General features: G+C 45.6%; 1 protein-coding gene across 1 annotated transcript in view; it reads right to left on the reverse strand.

Annotated features, from left to right (window-relative positions):
* ARHGEF3 (Rho guanine nucleotide exchange factor 3) overlaps window positions 1–22,003 on the reverse strand; it is a 238,653-nt gene that overhangs the window by 171,486 nt on the left and 45,164 nt on the right. Inside the window, exon 2 of the mRNA XM_087825039.1 lies at window positions 4,467–4,533. Within this exon, the coding sequence (XP_087681165.1) occupies window positions 4,467–4,533 (67 nt within the window). The remainder of the gene's footprint in view (window positions 1–4,466; window positions 4,534–22,003) is intronic.

A 22,003-nucleotide genomic window follows, 5' to 3' on the forward strand; every position in this document is an offset into this window, starting at 1 on the left:
GTCTGACTAGGAACTGACTACCTTTTGGTTACAGTATTGGAGCAAATACCCCTTCGCCACCTCAAGTAAGCGGCTCTAGTGGAGCTGTCAACCACAAACCCTGTCCACCCAGCTCCTTCAGAGGGAGCGAGTGACCAAGGCCTTCCCAATCCTGTAGGCCATAGTGATTGGCCAAGGTATGTGGCCTATGCCAGGGAAATCAGAATTCGACACCAGGATTTCATACGTGGACCCTGGAAACAAAAACTTCCCTCTTTTCTCTGGGAATGTGTGGCTAATTTGGCTTTGTTTTCGTCATCTGAAAATTAAAAGGTTGGGGCTAAAAGGTCCAAAGTCCCTTCCAAAGTCCCAGAATCTAAAAATGTTTTCCCAAATGGCCTAGGCAAGAGTGAAAACCAGACACTGGAGGAATAGACAAGATGAGCATGGCTCTGAAACTTGGCTGATATTTAATTGAAACCTCAGTTCTGATATGTAATACAATACCTTGCACACAGTAGGTCTCGTTAAGTATTTCCTAGTTAACCAATAGGCAATGGCAGAAGTTGTGCTCCTGAAATTTTCACATTTCTAGGGTAAGCTTCCTCCTTGAGTCTGTCTGTCTGTCTCTCAGCTAACTGGAGGAGCTGTAGCAAATATTTTCACAAGGAAGGGTGGAAATTTTGAGCTCAGCACTGGCCCAACCAGATGGGGACCAGATGTGCAGTGAGCACCTGACAGAGGAGCTGTGTTGAAGCAAGACACCCCCAGGGTCCCACCTCTCTCAGGGTCCCGCCTTCTCATTCCCCCCATTCTGTTCTTGTTTTATTCGTAATGTTCCCGCTATCACTGCCCCAACCAAGACCATCATCTTGGTTTGTCTCCATGAATGTATCTGTAGCACCCATGGGTCTGGTGAGAGCACCACCCCTTGCCTGGGAGGGCAGGGGAGTCCTAAAGGATTGATAACACCTAGGGCCTCTATTTCCTTAGACAAGCATGGGAACCAAAGGAACACAACCTGCAGTTAATACTAATGACAGCTCTTGAAAGAGCTAAACTGCTTAGTAGATGGAAGGGACATGTCAGCCAAGTGTCACCAGCCCTTCCTGAACTTGTCTACAACCAAAAACTCCACCCGAAAGAAAGAAAACCACCTATGCCACTCCTAGTGCCTTGAGGGGTTTGCAGATTTGCAATGAATGCTTCCAGGGAAGACAAGAAGGGGTACAATACAGTTCATTCAAAAAGACTTTCCTTAAAATTATTTTGAAACACTTTTCCCAAAATGTCTGCTCCTTAAGCTGCCAACCACTCCTGTCCTCCCTTGTGCCCTGTCCCCAGCTCTCTCCTTAGCCCTCATGTGTCTCCCTCTCTGCTTGTCATCTACAGCCATGCAGTTCCCCTCCTCTCGCCCTTTCCAATCTGTTTCTCACCACCTCTTCTCCCCACCCCCACCCCCACCCCCACCCCCACCCCCACCCCCACCCTCAAATCCACAAATGCCCAGGACCTGGGTGAACTAACACAGCATCTTTTTTCTTTACAAGCTAAAGAAGAAGGGAATTCCAAATGCTTATAATGGTTTTCTCCGCCATACACATAAATATGGGAAATTTGCCAGCACAGAGATTCTAAAACCTTCCTTTCTCAGTAAAGGAGAAAACAAAGCCTTGACAAAAAGCCCGAGGACAGCAACACAGCTCAGTCTAACAGGCCTGGGATAGAAAATGCCACCAGCTGGACAATGCCACCAGCCTCAAATGCCTGCATCCCGGCTTCTGAGTCTTTCCTGTTCTTGAGTTGCAATGACCAGAATGATGGTTACAAAGGGTGTCCTGGCTGGGAGTGAGTGTTCCCACTTGTGTGGGTTCCCTCTCACCCCCATGCCATGGAAGATTATGCTCTGAGGTGGAGAGAGAGAGATCTGGCCACAGGAGAATCTGGCAAGTGACCGAGGCCCCAAACCACCTCACTCTGGTTTATGAGTTTGTCTAACTTTACCAATAAGCCTCAGGGGCCAGAATAAGTCAAAGTAAGGACGAGAGACCAAAGTAAACACCACAACTGACCTGACCACCCACCAGACTCTATTCACTCCCAAAATTCTAACTACTTGGGAAAATCTTAGGAGCTGACTAAGAATCTGAGGGCTGATACGAGGCTGAAGTCAACAACGCATTAGATTGTCAACTATTTGGTTACAATTAGCCAGGGGCAGTTAGTGTGTTCTCCTAACTGTGAGTTTCTAACTTTAAATGTTACCACTGTGCTCTGGCCCGTGTGCTCAGTGGTTAGAGCACTGGCCTGGGCATCAAAAGGTCGCAGGTTTGATTCCTGGTCAAGGGCCCGTGCTTGGGTTATAGGTTTGATCACGGGCCCAGTCAGGGGCGCATGTAGGAGGCAACTAATCAGTGTGTCTCTCTCACATCAATGTTTCTCTCTCTCTCTCCCCCCTCCCTTCCCTCTCTTGCACTCTCTCTAAATATCAATGGGGAAAAAAATGTCCTCGGGTGACGATTAACGAAATAAAACAAAAAAAATGCTACCACTGCAAGAGTAAGGCCAACAAAGGGTCACTTAAACCAAGCGTGTGTCTAACAGGTTCCTTTTCAGCAGCAAGTTCTATCAACCAGAGTTCACGAAACATTTTTTAAGGGGAGAAGAGCTGAAGAGGTCTCACAGCCACAGGTAGGGTAACCAATTGTCCCGTTTGCCAGGAACTAAAGAGTTTCCCAAGATACAGGACTCCCAGTGCCAAACCAGAACTGTCTTGGGCAAACTGGGATTGTAGGTCACCCTAGATGTACCCCAACCCTTGGCTAGTGGTCACTACTGAATCAGGAGGACAGGGTACAATGAAGAAGTGGTAGATAGGGAGAGAAAATAATTGCCTTCAAAAAGGCCAACTTGCTCGCAGGAGGTCTAATTTTGCCATAGTTCATAACTATTCTAAAGTGTATACAAACCATTTCGTCAATAAAAGGTTTATGGTCAATGACTTTGGGACATGCTACAAATTCCATCAACTTTCCTTAATGTAGTTTCCATGCACATCGATACATCAAAGGTTCTGAGAGGTCCTGCAGAAGTGGACATATTTAATTTGGTGTTCTCAGTGTGTCCCAAGTTTATCTGACCACACAATTCTTTTTTCACTTAATGGTTATGATTATCCAACTGAACACACTTAGAGCAATGGGAATCTTCTCCACAAAGCCAGAAATATAGGAGTTACCTGACATATTCAGTAAGACATGCACATCTACTTAAGAGGTTAACACATTTCTCTTTGTACTCAATGAAAGGCATATTGTAAACTTAGCTAAAATAGAGCTATGCTCTATATATTTTTAATAAGACATCAGGAAAATGACTGACATCTATGTAGACTATTAAAGATGAACTGAACCAGTAAAAACAGTGCTGAAAAGACTAAAGTCTTGAACTTGAAGCACAATCTGAAGTGGATTTTGTGTCTGATGGGTGTGAGAAGACTCATTCATTCATTCATTCATTCCATTCATTAAACAAATTCATTAAGCATGTATGTCCAGGTAGTGTGCTAGCACCAGGGATATAGCAGTAAACAAGAGAGAGTGAGAATGTCTCTACATACCTGTTGCTTGGCGCTTCCAAGCCTAAACTTCAGTAAGTGCTAACTAACAATCTTAACAATGAGAAGAAAGTTCAGGGGTCCATAGGAGGGGCCTCTAGCTCAGACTCAGGGGGTGGTCATGATGGCTTCCCACAGGAGGAGATGTCAAGGTTTAGACTCAATGGGTGAGGTGGGTGAGCCAGCTGCAGTCTGTGTAGGAGTGCGGTGCTAGACAGCGGAGGACAGTGTTCTGGGCAGAAGGAACAAGGCATGCAAAGGCCTAGTGGTGAAACATAGCTCAGAGCATTCTTCATACATGCAAAGGTCTTGTTCCTGAGGTCAGAGCTAGTATTCATTTCAGCACACAGTAGAAGCTCCATATCCTTTATTACTACTATTATTATCATTATTGTGTTAAGGAAGAAAACTCTGTATCAAAAGGTTAGATCTGACCCTTCCTACACCTCTAAATGTCTATGACTGTAATTGCGAGAATTTTATGATTACCTTTACATCAAGCTCCCCACAAAGTCATAAACCTACGTATTAACAGACTGTACATTTCCAATTTCTTTTTTCCTGCACTTGCACTGGTTTCCTCCACATTCCCAAGAAAACAGCCACAGTGCCCACCTCATCAACCTCGCCACCACTGGACTTCTTTAAAGATGCTTCCAGCAGCCCGAGACCTTCAGGGCAAGAGCACATCAGCGGGTGCTTATTGGGCCACTTCCATTTGTTAATTAAACGACAACCACTGATGCAAATATGACTTTCCCAAGTGGTAAAGTGCAGAAGTGTTCTCAGCGGAGACTGATTAGTAACGCCAACCCCGAGAGCATCCTCTCTGGAGCTTCTAGACCAGGACACACCCAGGGACGACACTTACCCCTCTGAAATTCCAGCCTTTAGGAGAGGGAAACATGGGAAAGTGGTTCTGCCGCTGCCGTTTAGGCCTAAGGGAGGAGAAAAGACAAGAGAACATGTTTGTTACTCACTGGTTAGATATTCAGAGGAAGTCACTGGCTTCAGATGCAGCTTTATCTAAAACAGAGATGCCTGGAGAAACGGCCTGGGCATAGGAGGCCGCTGGGGTTTTCCTCAGCTCTGCAGTCTCAAGCAGCCAAATTCGCTCCAAACTCCCTCCCAGCCCCCAGGAGGAAAGCTCCAGCATCCCTTAAAATAGTCCATCTCTCACCCTTAAAAAATAAATTGGAGAATTCAAACTGGATGCAATCAGAAAACCGGACCAAACTCCCAATGTTGATCTTTATTTCTTATACACAAATGAGTCCCAGCGGATGCCACCCGGCGATGTTTATAGCTTCAACACAGCCTGCAGCTCTCCCCTGCTCACACACGCCGGGGAGTCCCGGCACCTCCGCTAGGCCACACCTGAGCTCCAGGCTTTTAAAGGGACAACCAACAGGACGTGTAACCGCTGCCTAACAAGTCGGAACCCGTTTCCTCACCTGTTAATCTCTCCACATGAGCCAGTCTCCCAGACATAACGGGGGCAGCTTCAGGTCGGGCCAGCACAAGGGGCAGGTAACCAGGGAAGGGCAGTGTGGCAACATGGCTGGGCAGCCCCTGGAACGCCAGGGATACCTTATTTCTGTCTTGTAAAGTGAATACATTTTGTGGCTGCCCACATACCTACAGGGACACCTTTTACAACATTTTTATGGAGTGATAAATTACTCCTCCCAAAAATGTCACATTTGTCAATATGGATAATTCAGATCGTGTTTGCGTGAAGTACCATCTCGCTGAAAAGCAGCCCTGAACAAGGCCCCCCTTGGACTTTTCCCTGAGGTTTTAGTCAGTACTGTACCAAAAGGGTGGTGGTGGTGGTTTTTACATGATAGCCACACCTCTCCATTGTCCTCTGCCACAGTCAGCAGTGACACGAGGCAGGATGTCTGCAGTGACCAGTGCAGGCTCCGCAGTGTGCCAGGTCTGAGTAAAAATCTTGATCAGCTCTACCATACCAAAGAGAGCATGCAGGGTAATTTCTATAATAGCAGCAGCTAACGGGTACTGAGTGATTTCAACAGCATATGCTAATACTTCATAAAGTTAATCTCATTGACTCTCACACTGTAAGCCTGTACGAAGAAAACAGAGGCCTAAGGATAAGTGACTTAACTATCCACATCCAGGTAAAATCGGATTCTGATCTCAGCTGTCTGATCTCAAATCTCCTGGTGTTTTATTAGCTGTGACCCTGAGCATGAGCCTTAATCTCTTGAGCTTTTAGATCCCTATGTGCAGAACAGGAGAAATAATACCCAGCACACAGAGTTCAGAGGAGATGAGGGCTCTAACCCCAGTTCCATCACTGCTAAGTTCTCCACAGATGTCAGACGGTGCCACCCACACCCCAAATCCTGGCTCCAAGAACAGCCATCAACCAGGGGCACAGGACTGACACAGAAAAGCTGGGACAACTCACCCAACAGATGGGAACCCCTGTTTATGTGTCTTTCTCTCCAGCCCACTTCTCTGCCTCACCCGCCTCCTCACCCACACGTACAACAATAAAACCCCAGGCTAATCACTTCTCAAGACAAACAGAGAACATGTGGGTGGTTATTTAGATTTAATATCCTACTCTACTGAGTAACATGTTGCTCTAAGTTCTTCTGAAAAGACATTTCTCCCTTAAAAAAAACACACACACAAAAAACCCACTTAGAATCCAACAATACTTCACCCTGGATTCCATTCCCTCCCCTCCTGGAGTTATAATTGGGCTTTGCTTTCTAATCATTTGATGAGCTTCGTTGCTTCCAAAGCAACAACATTTATAGAACATTCTGAGTAAAGGTTTAGTTCACAGAAAATGAAGATCACAATAATTAACAGTGATTAAGTTACATGATGTGCCAGGGCCTGTGCTAAGCACTTTGTCCACATAATCTAAGTCTCACAATAACAATAAGATAGGTTATTATATCAGGTTATATTATAATTTTAATACATGATATACAGGTAATATTATAATGGTGTTATACATTATAATATTTTATATAAAACACATTATAATGGCATTGCATACTTTAAAAAATAATATAACTTTGTATCATAATATATTTTCATATAATATTGTGGCATAATGGGGATATTATCATTTCCCCATTTTACAGATAAGATAAACTGAGGCTTAGAGAGGTTAAACACAGCAGGTAGGTGGCCAAGTTAGGATTCATACCCAGGTGTGTCTGACTCCAGATTCAGAGGGTGTAGCCCCTCTCAAAAGAGAGAAGCCCCACCAAGCAGGGCAGAGCATACTTTAGGAAGAATGCAGCCTGGGGGCTCCTTGGGGGAGGGCACCAGTTTGGCAGGGCCTCCCACTATGAGGCCTCTTAGGCAAAGAAAAAGCATCAGAGCAAGTCTATCAATCCAGGGCATTGTTGGGGAACTTGGACCCACCCTTCTGAGGTGGGGAAACTGCCAGGAAACCTTGGAGAGAAGGGCTCCCCCACCCTTGCATTCCACCACGAGGCTTCCTGATCATTCACATTTAACAACCTAATCTGGCATCCTAAGAGTCTCCTGATAGTTTCCTGCTTCTCCCAGCCAAACACTACCACCCAAGTGGCTCTGAAGGACAGCTTCAGGGAATAAAGCCACTCTCCTGAGAAGGCTTCTTTATGAAGCCTGCGAGGGGCGCTGGCAGCATAAACTGCACCTCCTCAGAAGCCTGTCGAGGCCAGGTCCTCACTCAGGAGGGTAGGCAGTCCTGGGTGTATATCTTGTGTTTCAGAAGCAACTTCTTCGCACTGTCAGCGAAAGTCCCAGCGAGACAGTAGTCAGTAATGCAGTGAAGGCCTGGGTGGAGGGGGGGATCAATGTGGGGGGAAGGGGGGATACCTGCAATACTTTCAACAATAAAGATAAATTTAAAAAAATAAAGTCCCAGGGAGAAAATGGCTCTTGGGTCTACAGGTATCCCCAACATGAAGATATGCAGAGGGGCCTCTTAACAGGGCCGGAGGAGTTACCTACAGCGTGTCCAGTCCCCGGGCCCTGCTGTGGGCGTGCCTGTGCTGGGTGCACACGCGTGGGCAGGGAGCACAGCCCACCCGCAGGCGTCAGCAGCGCAGTGCTGCCAGCGATCATCTGCCCCTGGGGGGGGCCGACAGGAAGCCGGGCGGGCGAGCAGAGGGGGGACAGTGCTGGGGCACGAGGGACGGCTTCTTGCCTGGAAGGAGGTTACAACCCCAGGAAAGGTTATAAAGCAAAGTCACAAACTCTCCAGCCACGGAAGAGCTTATAGAAGTGGAGAAATGTCCGCAGTAGGAGTGAAAAGGCAGGATTCGAGGTGCGCTCAGGAAACCATCTCAGGTCAGGCGAGGGACTCACAGAATGAAGCCAGCAGCAGGCCTCAGGGTCGGCGACAGCTTGTGTTTTCCCACCACATGAAAAAAATGTGATTCTTCCCCGCCGCCTTGAGCAGAGGATTAGTGCCCATTTCCAGACAGCTCCGAAGAGGGGGTTTCGGAAGCAGCCAGTGGGGACTGTTTCTGCAGACTGTGCCGTGCGGCCCAGGGACCGGTGCTCAGGGCAGAACCGACGCGGGCTACAGGGCTGGCTCCCTCCCTTCCCCACTGGGGGCTGCAAGCAGGCTGCCTCCTCTCTACCACCACCCCCCCCCCGAGCCTCCATTTTCTCATCTGTAAAGTGGAGATAAAATCTCTTTTCACAAAATATAAGCATTAAAGTAATGTGCTAGATAAAATGTTTAGCCAAGAGCCTAGCAGTTGATAGGTGCTCAAATGAGCTTTTCTTCTTCCTATTCTTCTTCTTATTATTATTTTTGAGAAGGCTCCTTCTTTCACCCAGTAAGAGTTTAGAATGTTATCATTATTATTGGCAGGGCTCATGTTGGAGAGACAATGAAACTTGCACCGATTCTTACCAACTGGATAAAATATAAGTAAAATAAAATAATAATGGCTTCAATGTGCTATGAATATTTATATTAAGTGACAACATGGCCACAAATATGAGTACAATGTAACCATGAAAAGAGACCCCCCTTTTCCCCTTCCTAAAGATTATCATCTTTGCCAGCATGTTGTATATGTTTTAAATATTTTAATGTCTTCATTTTCAATCACAGTATCTTGCTAACAAAACTCTCCTTTTAGGCTCAGTTTGTTAACAGTGTCGCCCCAATACGCCAAGGTTGTGGGTTCAATTCCCAGTCAGGACACATGAAGAAGCAACCAATGACTGCATAAATGGGTAGAACAAGAAATTAATATTTCTCTCTCTCCCTTCCTCTCTCTCTAATATCAATTTTTAAAACACCCTTTTCTTTCTTTTGTGAAAACCAAACAGCTCTACTTTATAAGAGAAGTTAGCACTGAGTCTGTACCACCAGTGCCAGATATTTATATTCTGGTTGAACAGCTTCAGATGGTGGTGGTTTTCTTTCACTTAAATGTCTTTTGAGTTTCTGTTCTTAGTACATAATCGAAGATGGACTGGCAGGTGCTTAGCCAAGTGAAGGCCCAACTCTTTGAGGACAAACTCACTGTAAGAGACATTTGCCGAATGAAAAGCTCACCACTTCGGCTTCTCTCTTAAACAAAAGCCCAGAGGCAACCACCCAGCAACATGTTTCTGTGGTTCATCGAGCCACACTCGGCTTCATTCTACTCATGTCGTGGCTGCAACTCCAACCCTCTGCTTCCTGTCAATTACGTGAAGAAAGAATCCAGAACCTCAGAACAGTCAGCTGGGACAATCACTCGGCACTAGTCGGATCCTCCCTGCAGCAGTCCTGTTGAGAAGCACCTAAAGGAGAGCTGGACTCTGTTCACAGGGGCTCACACTGTAGTCATCGGTACTCACTGAGCACCTGCTATATGCCAGGCACACCAGACATTAAACATGAGTCAGACATAGAAAGACAACCAGATTTTTTAAAAATTAGAGACACAGAAAGAGAGGGGAGGGAAGGGGGGGGGAGAGAGAGAGAGATTACAACAGAGTAAGCCGAACAAAAAAATTTTTTAAACATGGTAATGGGGCGTGCCAAAGGGGCTCATCAAGTTCTGAGGATCCAGAAAGGCCTCCCAGAGGAAAGGAGGCCGCCCTGTGACCTGACAGAGATAAAGGACTCAACCAGATGCTGAGAAAGGGAACAGGGGGCCAGGCCACAGGAAAAGCAGGCTAAAAATGCACGAAGTAAAGAGCAGATCTTTGAAAAGATTAAAAATAGGCAAAACTGATCAAGTTTACAAAAGGGTGGGGAGAACACTAATACATCCTGTTCCGGAGAGGGGCACAGAGCTGCAGAGACGACATTCATTACGATAAAAGGATGCTGTCAATGACTCTATGCCATTAAATTTGAAAACTTAAAATGCATAAAATCCCTAAAAATACATAACTTATCAACCCTGCTTCCAGAAGAAATAGAAAGCCTGAAAAGCTCTGTAACGTTAGACCATTTGAGAGGCAACTGCAGGCATTCAGACCCACTGCAGCCTCTCTCATTAGGGCACATTCAAGATTCTCAAGGCACAGAAGTCAAAGTGTCCCTTCGGACCACTGCCTCCCGTTCTCCACCAGCTCTTTTTTAGAACAGCACTGCCCCATATAAATATTGTATAAGCCACATATATAATTTTAAAATTTCTATTAGCCACATTAAAAAAGTAAAAAGAAACAAGTAGGTTTAATTTTAATAATAGCGTTTATTTAACCCAATATATCCAGGTATTATTGTCAGTTCAACATGTAATATTAGAGATACTTTATATTTTTTAATACTAAGTCTTCGAAATCCAGTGAGTATTTTACCCTGACAGCACATCCTAACGGACACTAGCCATGTTTCGAGCGCTAAACAGGGACATGTGGCACGTGGCTACTATGCATTGGACAGTGGATTTGTAGAAAAGTAATGCATGCAGTTTCAAAGAGCCCCAGACTCTGAAAACCCACTGCTCTATGTCTCAGCAGTTAGTGACCAGCCAAAATATATAAATTTAGGCCCATATGCAAAGTGAGACACTATTTTTAAAAACATTTTTCCAAAATGATTTTAGTATCCATCTGAATTCAGAAACATTCAAAAGACAGTAAGAAACCAAGGGAAATTATCTTCAGGTCACAAACATACAAATGACCTACTTGTGCAGAGAAACAAAGGAAATTCCTCTCCAAATGGAGAATATCCCAAACAAATTTCCATGGTCTGCTCCTAAGTAATATGAACTACTCTATTTAAACTAATTCCAGAGTTACCTGAAATGAAGAGATTTAAATGACTTTTAAAACCAATGAAATTATTATATTTGTAGTTACCCTTTTTTGAAATGCTTGTTGGGGTCATTTGCTCATCTATATAAAGGGGTGTTCTTTTTATTGGTATGTGAGGGCTCTTCAGGATATAGCATGTAGCCAAGTGTCTAGCAAAGAGCCGGTAGGCTAGTAACCACATTAAAAAGGTATATATTAAATTCCATCGACTGGAGAATGGGTAAACAAAATGTGCTATATGCATACAGTGGAATACCATTCAATCATAAAAAGGAACGAAGTGCTGGTAACATGCTACAACACAGAACAACCTTGAAAACACACAAAGTGAAAGACTCCAGACACAAAAGTCTACATATTATGTGATTCCATTTATATAAGATACCCAGAATAGGCAAATCTATAGACAGCAGATTAATGGTGGCCAGGGGCTGGGGGAAGAGGGGGAATGAAGATGACTGCTTAGTGGGTACATGGTTTCCTTTGGTGTGATGAAAAGTTCTGGAATTAGAGTGGTAATGGATGCACAACACTGTGAATGTAATTAATGCCACTGAATTATTATATACTTTAAAATGGTAAATATTATGTCATATGTATTTAACCACAATTTTTTTAAAAAGTGAAGGTGACATACAGATATTTGCCAGCAAAATAAAAGATATATATATTTAATGGAAAAAATCTTCATGAAATCATCATGTAAAATAAAATTCTATTAACTACTGCAGAAGAGGGAATTCTGTGAATAAGAGCAAGCATTCCATGCAGCCTGGGAATTGATGAAAATGGCTTCGATGTGAGGTTTTATCAGCACTTGTGAGAAATCAGCCCTACACGCCCGTTTCTGAGACACATATTTACGTGAATCATTTAACAATGATAAAAATTCCCACACTCTCTGGCTTTCTGCACTTCCCCCCCTCTCCAGCCCAGCCCCAGGCCTCTGAGCTCAGGGATTCTGCAGCAACACCCTTTCCACCTCCTGCTCCCACCTCACCAGCCATCCTGAGGCGTTCCCCTCTTGTACTCCGGCTTCCTGCACAGCTTTTATCTTTAGAACGGCTTTTCGCGGGTGCAGTCTTCCAGAAGAACTGCCAATGGCAAATGTACTTCAGTGATTCTTGAGCTGGCACCATAAAGCAGCAGCAGTCAGTGGTTAAGAGCACAGACACTGAAGCCAGCTCTGCCATTCACTAGCTGTGCGACACTGGGCAAGTGACTTAACTTCTCTGTTCCCTGCTTCCCCCATCTATAAAATGGAGGTAATAACAGGACTCTCGTGAGGACTGAATGAAGTTAATGTGTGTAAAGTTCTTAGTGCCTGGCCCACAAAAGGTGCGCTTTAAACATTAGTCCCTTCCCGGTGCCGAGCTCTGGGAGGCCAGGGACTCTGAGCTGGGTCCCTTGCTGTCTCTGCACGCCCTGCTGTTAGGATGAGCTTAATAAATAGTTGGAGACTGAATGTACTGTGCTTGCCCTTGGTAGGTCTGCTCTCCACAGTATCACAGAAGAGCCAAAGAGGACAGTGACAGAACATGAACAAAATCACATGTGCTGGAGGAAGGGAGGGAGGCAGTGAGGGAGGGAGAGAGAGAAGGAGAGAGAGACCCATAATGGGGGCCACTCAGGGGCTCCTGAGCACTGGGCATGGACCCTGAGGCTGTGGGGCCTGGCATGGGGCTGTGGGGCTGCACCTGGCTCAGCCTCCTCTCTTCCCCTGGGCCTCTCTCAGGCTGAGCAGGATCCTAAATAGGCAATTTCTGAACAAAAGGTCCTCAAATCCCGGCCAGCCCTTGTTCAGAACTGCCCTAGTGAACAGCACTGAAGGGAACACTGGTCATGAAGGTGGGTCAGGCTCCAACATGGCACTTTCCCAGGGGCATTTAAGAAGGCTCTGGATTGCATGAGATTTTTACCTTGCTAACCCCAATGTGGTTCCCTGGCTGTCTCCTCATCCAGGAGAAAGTACCTGTAAGATGCCAGAACTTCCTCCATCAAATTAAAACCCCAAACACCCTGAGGGACACCATCCCATCATAACAAATACTCTTGTCCATTTCCATACTTCAAGTCCAGATGGGCCACATTTCCATGCGTTGGGCAGCCCCTACAAACCTTTCTAGAACAAAATAAGGCCACGAAAGGGAGACAGAGGTGGTCAGACCATGGGCTCTGTGGTCTCCAAGATGTGGGTTCAAGCCCAAATTCACCAGTGACCTTGGGGAACTTACAGGACTCCCCCCAGTCTCAGTTTCCAACACGAAAATGGATGTGACAAGGCTTAGACTTGACAGGGTTGCTATGAGCAGTAAATAAGTAATTCCTTTAAAATGCTTTGCATACACCCCAGCTCATGCTGAATATTCATCAGTGTTAGCTCTAAACATTTGCGGAGTGTCCACTACATGCCGGGCATTGCTATAGGCAAAAGGGATACTGCAGAGAGTAAAACATAGCTCCTGTTCTCTCAAAGCTTACTTTAGGAGGTGACAGATCCTATGCTGTCGGGATAATGGGAGCCGCCGCTGTTTTATACGGAGTGCTCAGGGCAGGCTTCTCCAACAAAGGGGCGGGGACAGCATGTGCAAAGCTCCTGGGGCACGGCGGAGAGGCAGCAGGTCCGGGGCGGCTCGAGCTGGGTGAGCGAGCGAGCAAAGAGCAGACAAAGTCCTAGAGGGAACAGGAACCAGTTGGCACGGGTCTTACAGATTAGTGCAAGGGCTCTAGATTTCCATCTGAGTGAGAGGGGAAGCCACAGGAGCACTCCGAGCAGAAGAGAAACATGATCTGTCCAAGTTTTCAAAGGACTGTTCTCAGTGCTGTGTGGAGGAAACGGTTGTATGAGCAAAACAAGGAGCAGAGGGCGGAGGGTGTGTGTGTGAGGAAATTCCCACAGTGGCCCAGGTAAGGGACACCAGGGACTTGGAACCAGGATGGTGGCAGCGGGGGTGGTGAGCCGTGCTGGAATTATGGGCATACTTGAAGGTAGGGTAACAGGATTTGCTAGTGGATTGGATGTGGAGGGTGAAATAAAACAGAAGTAAAGGATGCTTTAAGAAATTTTAGCGGGAGCAACTGGAGGAAACCGGCGGTAGGAGCAGATTTGGGGACAAAAATAAAGAGCAGACACAGTACTTTTGAAATGTCACATGTGAGCTGGTACGGACCTGGAAATGGAGATGTGGAGCTGGACGTGGCTGTGAGAACTGGAGGCTGCATTAGGGAGTCATTGGAAGAGGAGCCCACCAAGGTGAGAACCACCAAGAGAGGGGCGTCCCCAGAGCCAGCGAGGAAAGTGTTCCAAGGAGGAGTGCTCAATTATTTCACTAAGTAGGGGACAGAGAAGTGCCCACTGAAAGCAGAGATCCCTGGTGAGTTGACAAGGGGAAGTAAGTGGATTTGGGGGACCAGAGCTAAGAGGTGCCTAGAAGCACTGTTTGCAGAAAATATAAGTTGACAGGAATCTTAGGTATTTTCCAGTCCACTGAAGTCATTAAAATGGGAGCTCCCTGAGGGAAGGCATTTCATCTGTCTTTTAAATGTTTTATTCCCACTCTCTGGGTACCTGGCACATGGTAGATGCTCAATAAATATTTGTAACACTTTCCTGAACTTTCTTGATATTTTTCCAGCCAAGGGGTATAGGTCAGTGGGAACTTCCATCCCTAACAGGATGGTATGAAAGACAAATCATACACCAATTATCCCAGAATGGAAGGTTTCATTCCCTTCCCTTAACTAAAAAAAACAAAACCAAAAAAAACTAACTATAATTAATACTACTTGACATTTGTTCAGCATGAAAAATAATGTGTTTCCCAGTTATTCCCCACTGACGTTCGGATCTCCATCATCAGTGGATGGATGACTTCTTGCTGGCAGCACCAAGCTTCAAATAGTCAAGCTAATTATATGCCGGTCTAATTAGCAGAAATTACAGAATATTTTTGAAGGGATATTTTGTAACAGAGGTCTTTTGGAAATCCAATTTAAGAAAGTTATTTTTTCATATTCTCAAAGTGCTGACTTACAAATGACGTTTCTACAGTGTTTAGGGGTTGCTTTTAAAAGCAAGGAGATCGTTCTCCCTCTCCCCACCTGCATCCATCAGAATTATGGCCCGTTTTCAATGGTAAAGGCTTCATTATATCCTAAGGAAATCCACATCCTGCACCCCCAGGTCACAGCCCTGCAGACAGCCCTCACGTCCCTCCGGAAAGGATAATTAGTTTGCTACCCTTTAATCAAGGAGCAGCAGACTGTTGTTTTTCTAAAGTTTTGCCTGGGGAGCTCCCATTCTTTCCCGAGCGTGTGTTTTTCTAACCAGGACTCTTTGCTTTGCACGTACCTACCTTCCCATGAGCCAACACTGAGAGGCGCCCCCTTGTCTGAAATGAAAAACCAAAGCTCCCCAATGGTGAGAGCACCTTAACTCTACCAATGTGGGGTCAGGTCAGTCATCCCAACTCAACACCTCTCACCTTTGACTTACAGACTGAGAGAATCCTCAGTTTCTCTGTATGGAGAGTAAGTTCTTAAGGGTTTACTTTAAAAACAAAACAACAAAAACAACCATCCACCAGGCACTGTTCTAAATGCTTAGTAAATATGAACTCATTTAATCCTCAAAACAATTTTATGAGTGGGTACTATTATATATTTTTTATTTTTTTTAATTGATTTTAGAGAGAGGGAAGAGAGAGAAACATCGCTGTGTTATTCCACTTATTCATGCATTCATTGGTTGTTTTTTGCATGGGCCCTGACCAGGGATCTAACCCGCAACCTTGGCATAGCAGGACAACACTATAACCAACTAAGCTAACCAGCCAGGGCCAAGCAGGTACTTTTATTATTGCCACTTTACAAATGAGGAAACTGGAGTTCAGAGAGGTTAAGTGGCTTGCCCAATATCACATAGCTAGTAAGTGGCAGAGCGAGGATTCAAACCCAGGCAGTCTGGTTCCAGAGAATATGAACAGAGAAACAGATATTAAAACCATTGCAGACGCAGTGACAACGCAGGAAAGGAGATGGAAACTACAATGCTTACGATGTACAGTACTAGGCCCAGAGCCAGTGTTACTGGGTTGGTTACTCTTTAAATGAAGTGTATTAGACTTTAAAAAATAATAATAAAGGTAAGAGATTAGTCTTGCAGATTGGTTTCTCTACATCTGAAAATAAAAATCCATGTAGATTAATTGGTATACTTTAATGCATGCATGTGATACTTTAATAAAGGTATAATTTTAGTTTAAAAATTTTAATGGCTGAGTTTTCTTAATGTTTTTAGGGCATTTGGATCAAACAAACAAGACTTATAAGACAGTTTTTTAAAATCAACCTGAACTATCTTCCCAATTTTTCACTTAAGAAGAAATTTAAGAAAAGTCCTTGGAATTGTTTTGTCAAACTATATACAAATCAGAAACAAATAGGAAAGAGATCAATTCATGTTTTCCAAATCCTGGAAAGCCCTAACTCAAAAAGCACATTTATTAACATCATACTTTCCTAGTCCCTGCCTACCAGGGGCTCCACGAGGGCTTTCTGCCCAGGGAGGAGAAGGAAGTATTCATACTTTACTCAATAACATATTGATCAGAAGCTAATAAATCAGTCTGTAGGTGGCCCAGCACTTCCAAAATGAAAACTGCAACCTTAAAAATGAGTCCTTAAACATGGGCATCTCTAACAAATGTTCTGTTGATCCTAACTCAGTTAAAAAGACCAAAAATTCTTAAATTAGCCAGCATCACTTAAAGCAGTTTATTGACTCTGATATAGGACCTACCACAGTCTCCAAGGTAATTAGAAGCTCCATAAACGCTGTTTTTGGCAGTGACTGGGGCCGCACATAAAAACATGTTTATTCCCAAACTGTCAGTGAAATACGGTGGTGGGGGTGGGACCACGTCAGACTTGTTAGAACATATGTGCAGAAAAGGAAAGGTAATACCAAGGGCATCGTTCAAACTGAGATTATTTCATCCCTGTGACAGAACAAACCACCCACAAAATCCTGGGTAAGAGAGGGTAATTCTGAGTAAGGGCACTTCTCAGAGTAAGACAGTCTGAGTAGAGAGGGAAATATAATTACTGTGTTTCATGGCTACTAAAGGTTACAGCCGGAGAGCCTGCTTCCAGGATGCTGGCTCTTAACCCCTGAGGGTTTTCCTGGCCACAAAGTGGGGAGAGAGAAATGAGAACTGTGTGGATGAGTTATATGCTATTTACCAATATTTCGATAAAATATAGTCCATCTGAAGCACAGGGTGGAGAAGCCCCCACCCCGTTCTCTTGGGCACCTTATCTGCCGGCTCACCAGCTGGGCTCCAGTGGGAACAGGGCCTGCGCTTGCATCAGCATTGCCACAGCCGCTGTCATGGCAACCACCCCTTGTCGCCCAGGCAGAGATGCTCTCCCAGCTTGGGAGTCCTGACTCAGGGAAGCAGCTCCTGCAGAAACTCACCTTTTTACCTGTTCCCAATGTGCTCCAGTCTTTACGAGATGAGGAACCTACTGGGGCTTCCCCAGGTCCCTACATGCATTTGGACCAAACAAATATGAATAAAGGCTGGCAGGGAGACAGGGCTCAGAAAGGCTATGCAGGCTGCAGAGTGGGAGGTTAGCCCCCACCAGGACCTCAGCGCCTGGCAGGGCTGATTCTGAGGCCTGGCTCCGGCACTTGTTAGCTGGGGACCCTTAGCAAATGGTTTGGCCTCTAGGAATGCACCAGAATAAGAAGAACAAGAATATTGGGTTTCACACCTTATAGAGTGGTTGTGAGATGTAGTAGACCCAAGCATGCAAAGGACAAACAGAGAGAATGCTGGCTGCTATTGGTGGCTATTAATAACTGTTATCACCAATGCAACGGTGCCAGCAGAAAAGCAGAAGCCCTCGCCCTCTCGCCCACCACCCCCGCGACAGCTCCGCAGCCTGCCATTCAAAACAGAAAGCCAACAGCGCGGGCGGAGGTGCTGACCCGGGGGCTGGGCAAGGCTGGCTGTTTGCAGGGCTCACGCATACCCGGTTGAGCACTGGGCAACATGCTAGCGGTCAGTGGGGACCGCAAATTCACTGTCCTTCCCACTAGGTCACACAGCTCCTTTGAAAAGATTGATCTATCAAAACACTACTAACACTACTGAGCAAAACCATCTTTTAAGATACTTAAAGAAATCTTTAAGGCCAAATGGCAGCACTGAAATTTTTTCTTAAAAATTCTGAAAAAATAACGTCGACACTGTCAGCAGTGGTGCTCTCTCAGGGTTACCACTGATCCAAGGGAGCTGCACTTGCATGCCACCCATTCCTTCACTGTCTGAACTTTTACAGATGTACACATTGATTCTGTAATCAGAAAAGAATGTTTCTTTTAAAAAAAAATAAAGCTGAAATGTTTTGCATTGACACAGAGAGTTCACAGAAGAAGAAACCCAAACAGCCAATAAAGCAAGGAAAAATGTTCACCCTTTACCCTCCGTAGTAACTGGCAAAATGTAAGTGTAAATAAGCTAGCACGTCTGCCTTTCAAAGTGGCAGTTTTTCATGGTAATACCCAGTGTGGGCCAGCATGCTGGGAAACAGGCATTCTTCCACAACTGTGAGTGTATACATTGGCACAACGGTTCCACAGGGTAATTTGGCAGCATTTTTCAACATTAAAATGACCCAGAACTTCACCCTTACCATAATTAATTTGACAGAATAACCATGAACATGGGCTTAGCGACAAGGATATGGCTCCCAGTGTTGTTTCAGAGGAAGAAACTGGACACTGGACTCCACCAGCGGCGAAGCACTGGCTGCTGAGAAAGTTCTACCATGGTCAGTATGTAAAACAGTGGCAAGAAGACTTGTTACTCCACACTGGGAAAATATGGAATTTTCTGGATTTGTTTTTTTTTAAATATATCTTTATTGATTTCAGAGAGAGGAAGGGAGAGGGAGAGAGAGAGATAGAAACATCAATGATGAGAGAGTCATTGATCGGCTGCAGCCCACAACCCGGGTATGTGCCCTGACCGGGAATTGAATCCTGATCGCCTGGATCCTAGGTCGATGCTTAACCACTGAGCCACATGCTTCCAGCCCACACTCACTCTGTTTTGCAGCCAAGTAAAGACCCAGACCTGTTAGACAGTTTGTCCCCATGTGGCTAGGACAGGTTGACAGTGCATTAGCCTTCCCCGGGTGGCAGAACTGTCACCTTCAAAGCCAGACACAGGATCTGTGGTGGGGCCAAGCTATGCCCTGGTGCCACAGAAGGCCCAAGCTGGAGGTGGAGACATCTCTTCAAAGATCTCTTTCCCCAAGAAGCCAGCCCTTCCCAAGAGCTCTCAGCCTGCCCCAGCTACCAGGAGCAGCTTGAGGCAGGAATGAAGCCGGGGTCTGTGAGCAAGGCCCTGTCACTAATAATAAAACAGCTGCCCTCCAGGGCTCTGCTCTGTACCAGGTATGCATGCAGCGCTTGTCATCAGTTACCTGTTACCCCAAAGCAACCTGATCAAGGAGGCCAGCTCCCCTGTCTCAATCGCCCAGCTAAAGAGGGTGTGAATTCCATTCATGTTCTTATCCATTTCTCCGCACCTCAGTTTCCCCCTCCATAAAATGGGGAAATAATAGCAACCATCTCAGAGGGTTTGTTGTGGGAGTTAAGTGAGTCAATCTATAGAAAGCACTTAGGAGATTCCCTGACCCATAGGAAGCTCTCTATGTAGTTTCCTGGGTTCAAAACCCACCCTCACCATCTGTGTGGTTTTGGGCGAGTTACTCAGCTCTTTTGGCCTCAGCTTCCTCATCAGTAAAATGAGAATGAAAACAATAGTGCCCACCTGAGTTCATGAAGGATCATGTTATCTATCTGGGTTAATGTTCTCAGGAGAGCTAAGAACAGTGTCTTTCGCTTAGTGTGCCTGCCAGTAAGAAGCACAGTGTGTTAGCTGTTACAAATATGATACCACTGTGTCCTTTCAGTCCACCAACAGTAGTCATCATTCCGGCTGACAAGAACCTGGCACGTGTTTTCCTACTTACTCCTGACAGAGTAGGTGTTATTATTGTTCAGATTTACAGATGGGGAACTGAGCACAGAGAGCTCAAGTAACTTGGCCCAGGTCACACAGCCAAGAAGTAGCAAAGCCGTCAGTCTTCAAATCAAGTCAGTCAGGCCCCAGGGCTCTTGACCTCTGCACTGCACTGCTCAGCCCTGACACCTTAGCCCCCAGGGTCCCTTGTGAAACTGCATGCCTGCCAATGCCTCCAGCTCTGAGATGACTCACTGCCAAGCTCCCCACCACCACCACCACCAGGCAGCCTGACCTCTGGTCCGCAGACACAGACGTCTGACAAACAGAAAGGGTAAGTCACACAGTCCCCAAGGGCAATCTCTGTCATCCCTCCCTGTGCTCCCAGGGAAATACACTGGAGTGTATATATAACTGTGGAGATGAGACATAACCATGAAAACAAAATCTGGACTGAGGGATCTAGTCGGTGTCTTGGAAACACATGCTGACATCTGCACAGCTGGTTTCCCCCACAGCTGTTAACAGTCACGTGTTGTTTAAACTATGGCCGCTCACAAGCTTCTAAATGTGCCATTCTGGTCTTTGGAGCATGAAACCCATGGCAGTGAGTTCACTTCTCTCATCAGACCAAAGACTGACAAAGCTTCCGGCATATCACATGTGCCAAGGCAGAGCACAGCGCGAGCAGAGGCCTTACATCTGCCACAGCCTCCCCAGCAATTCACCAAAAGAGCTGGTTGTTGGGAGGGGAAATTACCTGTGTGTTTCACCAGAATCCATAACCCTGTATTGCTTGAAACCTGGTAATTTAATTAGTGTCTGTTTTCAAATGATGTGGAAGGATCCTCAGAGAACCAGCTGGTCTACCCCCTCATTTAGAGGCTGGAAAACTAAGAGTTGGCTCAAGGTTATATGGTCTGTTGGTGACAGTTTGGACCCTTAAAGGTCTCCCCATTTGTAGGCTCTTTTCCTCCCTTCTTGCTCTCTTGATGCAAGTGTTGCTAGGGTGGATGTGAGCTGTTTCTCAGTGCCCAGCATTTAGTCCCCCCTCTCCTGCCAATAGCACCCTGATTTTTAGTTTGGGGATGCCCTCTCCTCAGCACTTAGACCTGGGATTCAGGAAAGGCCAGCCCTAGGCTCCCGAGATGGGCATGAATTGTGCAGGCATCTTGTACAGAGCCTACCTGAGTAGGAAGCTAAATCTAGAGAAAGTAGAGAGACCTAGAGAGATTCCTGGTGGCACGGATTAGCCACCTGGATCTAGCCATGCCTGAAGGCAGAACTATCACTATCACTGGATTTGCCAAATAAGTGAGTCTTTTTAAAAAAAAAAAAAAAATTCTAACACATGTGCACTGTATTTCTGTCACATGCAACCCAAAAACTATGTTTTATTTCATTGTAAAAGAAAGCAATTGACAAAATGAAATGTTCCCAGGAGACCCTCCACAGTGCCTAACATAGTGTCTGACACACAGTAAGCATGATACACGTGTGATGGAGTGAACTCTTCCTTCAGGTCTCTTTTCAGTAGGACTCTCCTGGATTACCCTGTTGGAAACCGCAGCCCCCCTAGCCTCGCTACCCCAAACCCCGTCCATTTCCTATGGTGTTTATCACCATCAGACCTATCCTATGACTTATTTATTGCTCCTTGTTTGTTTCCCCCACTCAAATGCTATGAGAGCGGGGATTTTTGTCTACTTTGTTCACTGCTGTATCCTTGGGGCCAGATCAGTGCTCAGCATACACCTGGTGAATGAATGAGGAGGGAAAGGACAATGAAAGGAGTGAGGACACAGTGAACAGAGGAGAGTGCCCAGCACACAGCAGGCACCAAGGTCCCCACCTGCCCGTTGCCGCAGTCAGCAGACCCTGCGACCTCTTGCACACGGGCCCTCTTCCCTGAGTCAACACTCCAACAGCTGCGTCCATAATGCAGGCAACCTGACGGTTCCCCACCTATCCAGGGAGCATCACTGAGAATTAAAAGACAAGTAGCCCTTTGGGTTACAAAGATGTTTTCCTTCTTTTTTCCCTGCTTATAGAAATACTATATGCTCATTACAAAAGCGTACACTGTAACAAGTAAACAATGAAAAAT

Source organism: Miniopterus natalensis, chromosome 15 (assembly GCF_054644295.1).
Source record: "Miniopterus natalensis isolate mMinNat1 chromosome 15, mMinNat1.hap1, whole genome shotgun sequence".
NCBI classification, from domain to species: Eukaryota; Metazoa; Chordata; class Mammalia; order Chiroptera; family Miniopteridae; genus Miniopterus; species Miniopterus natalensis.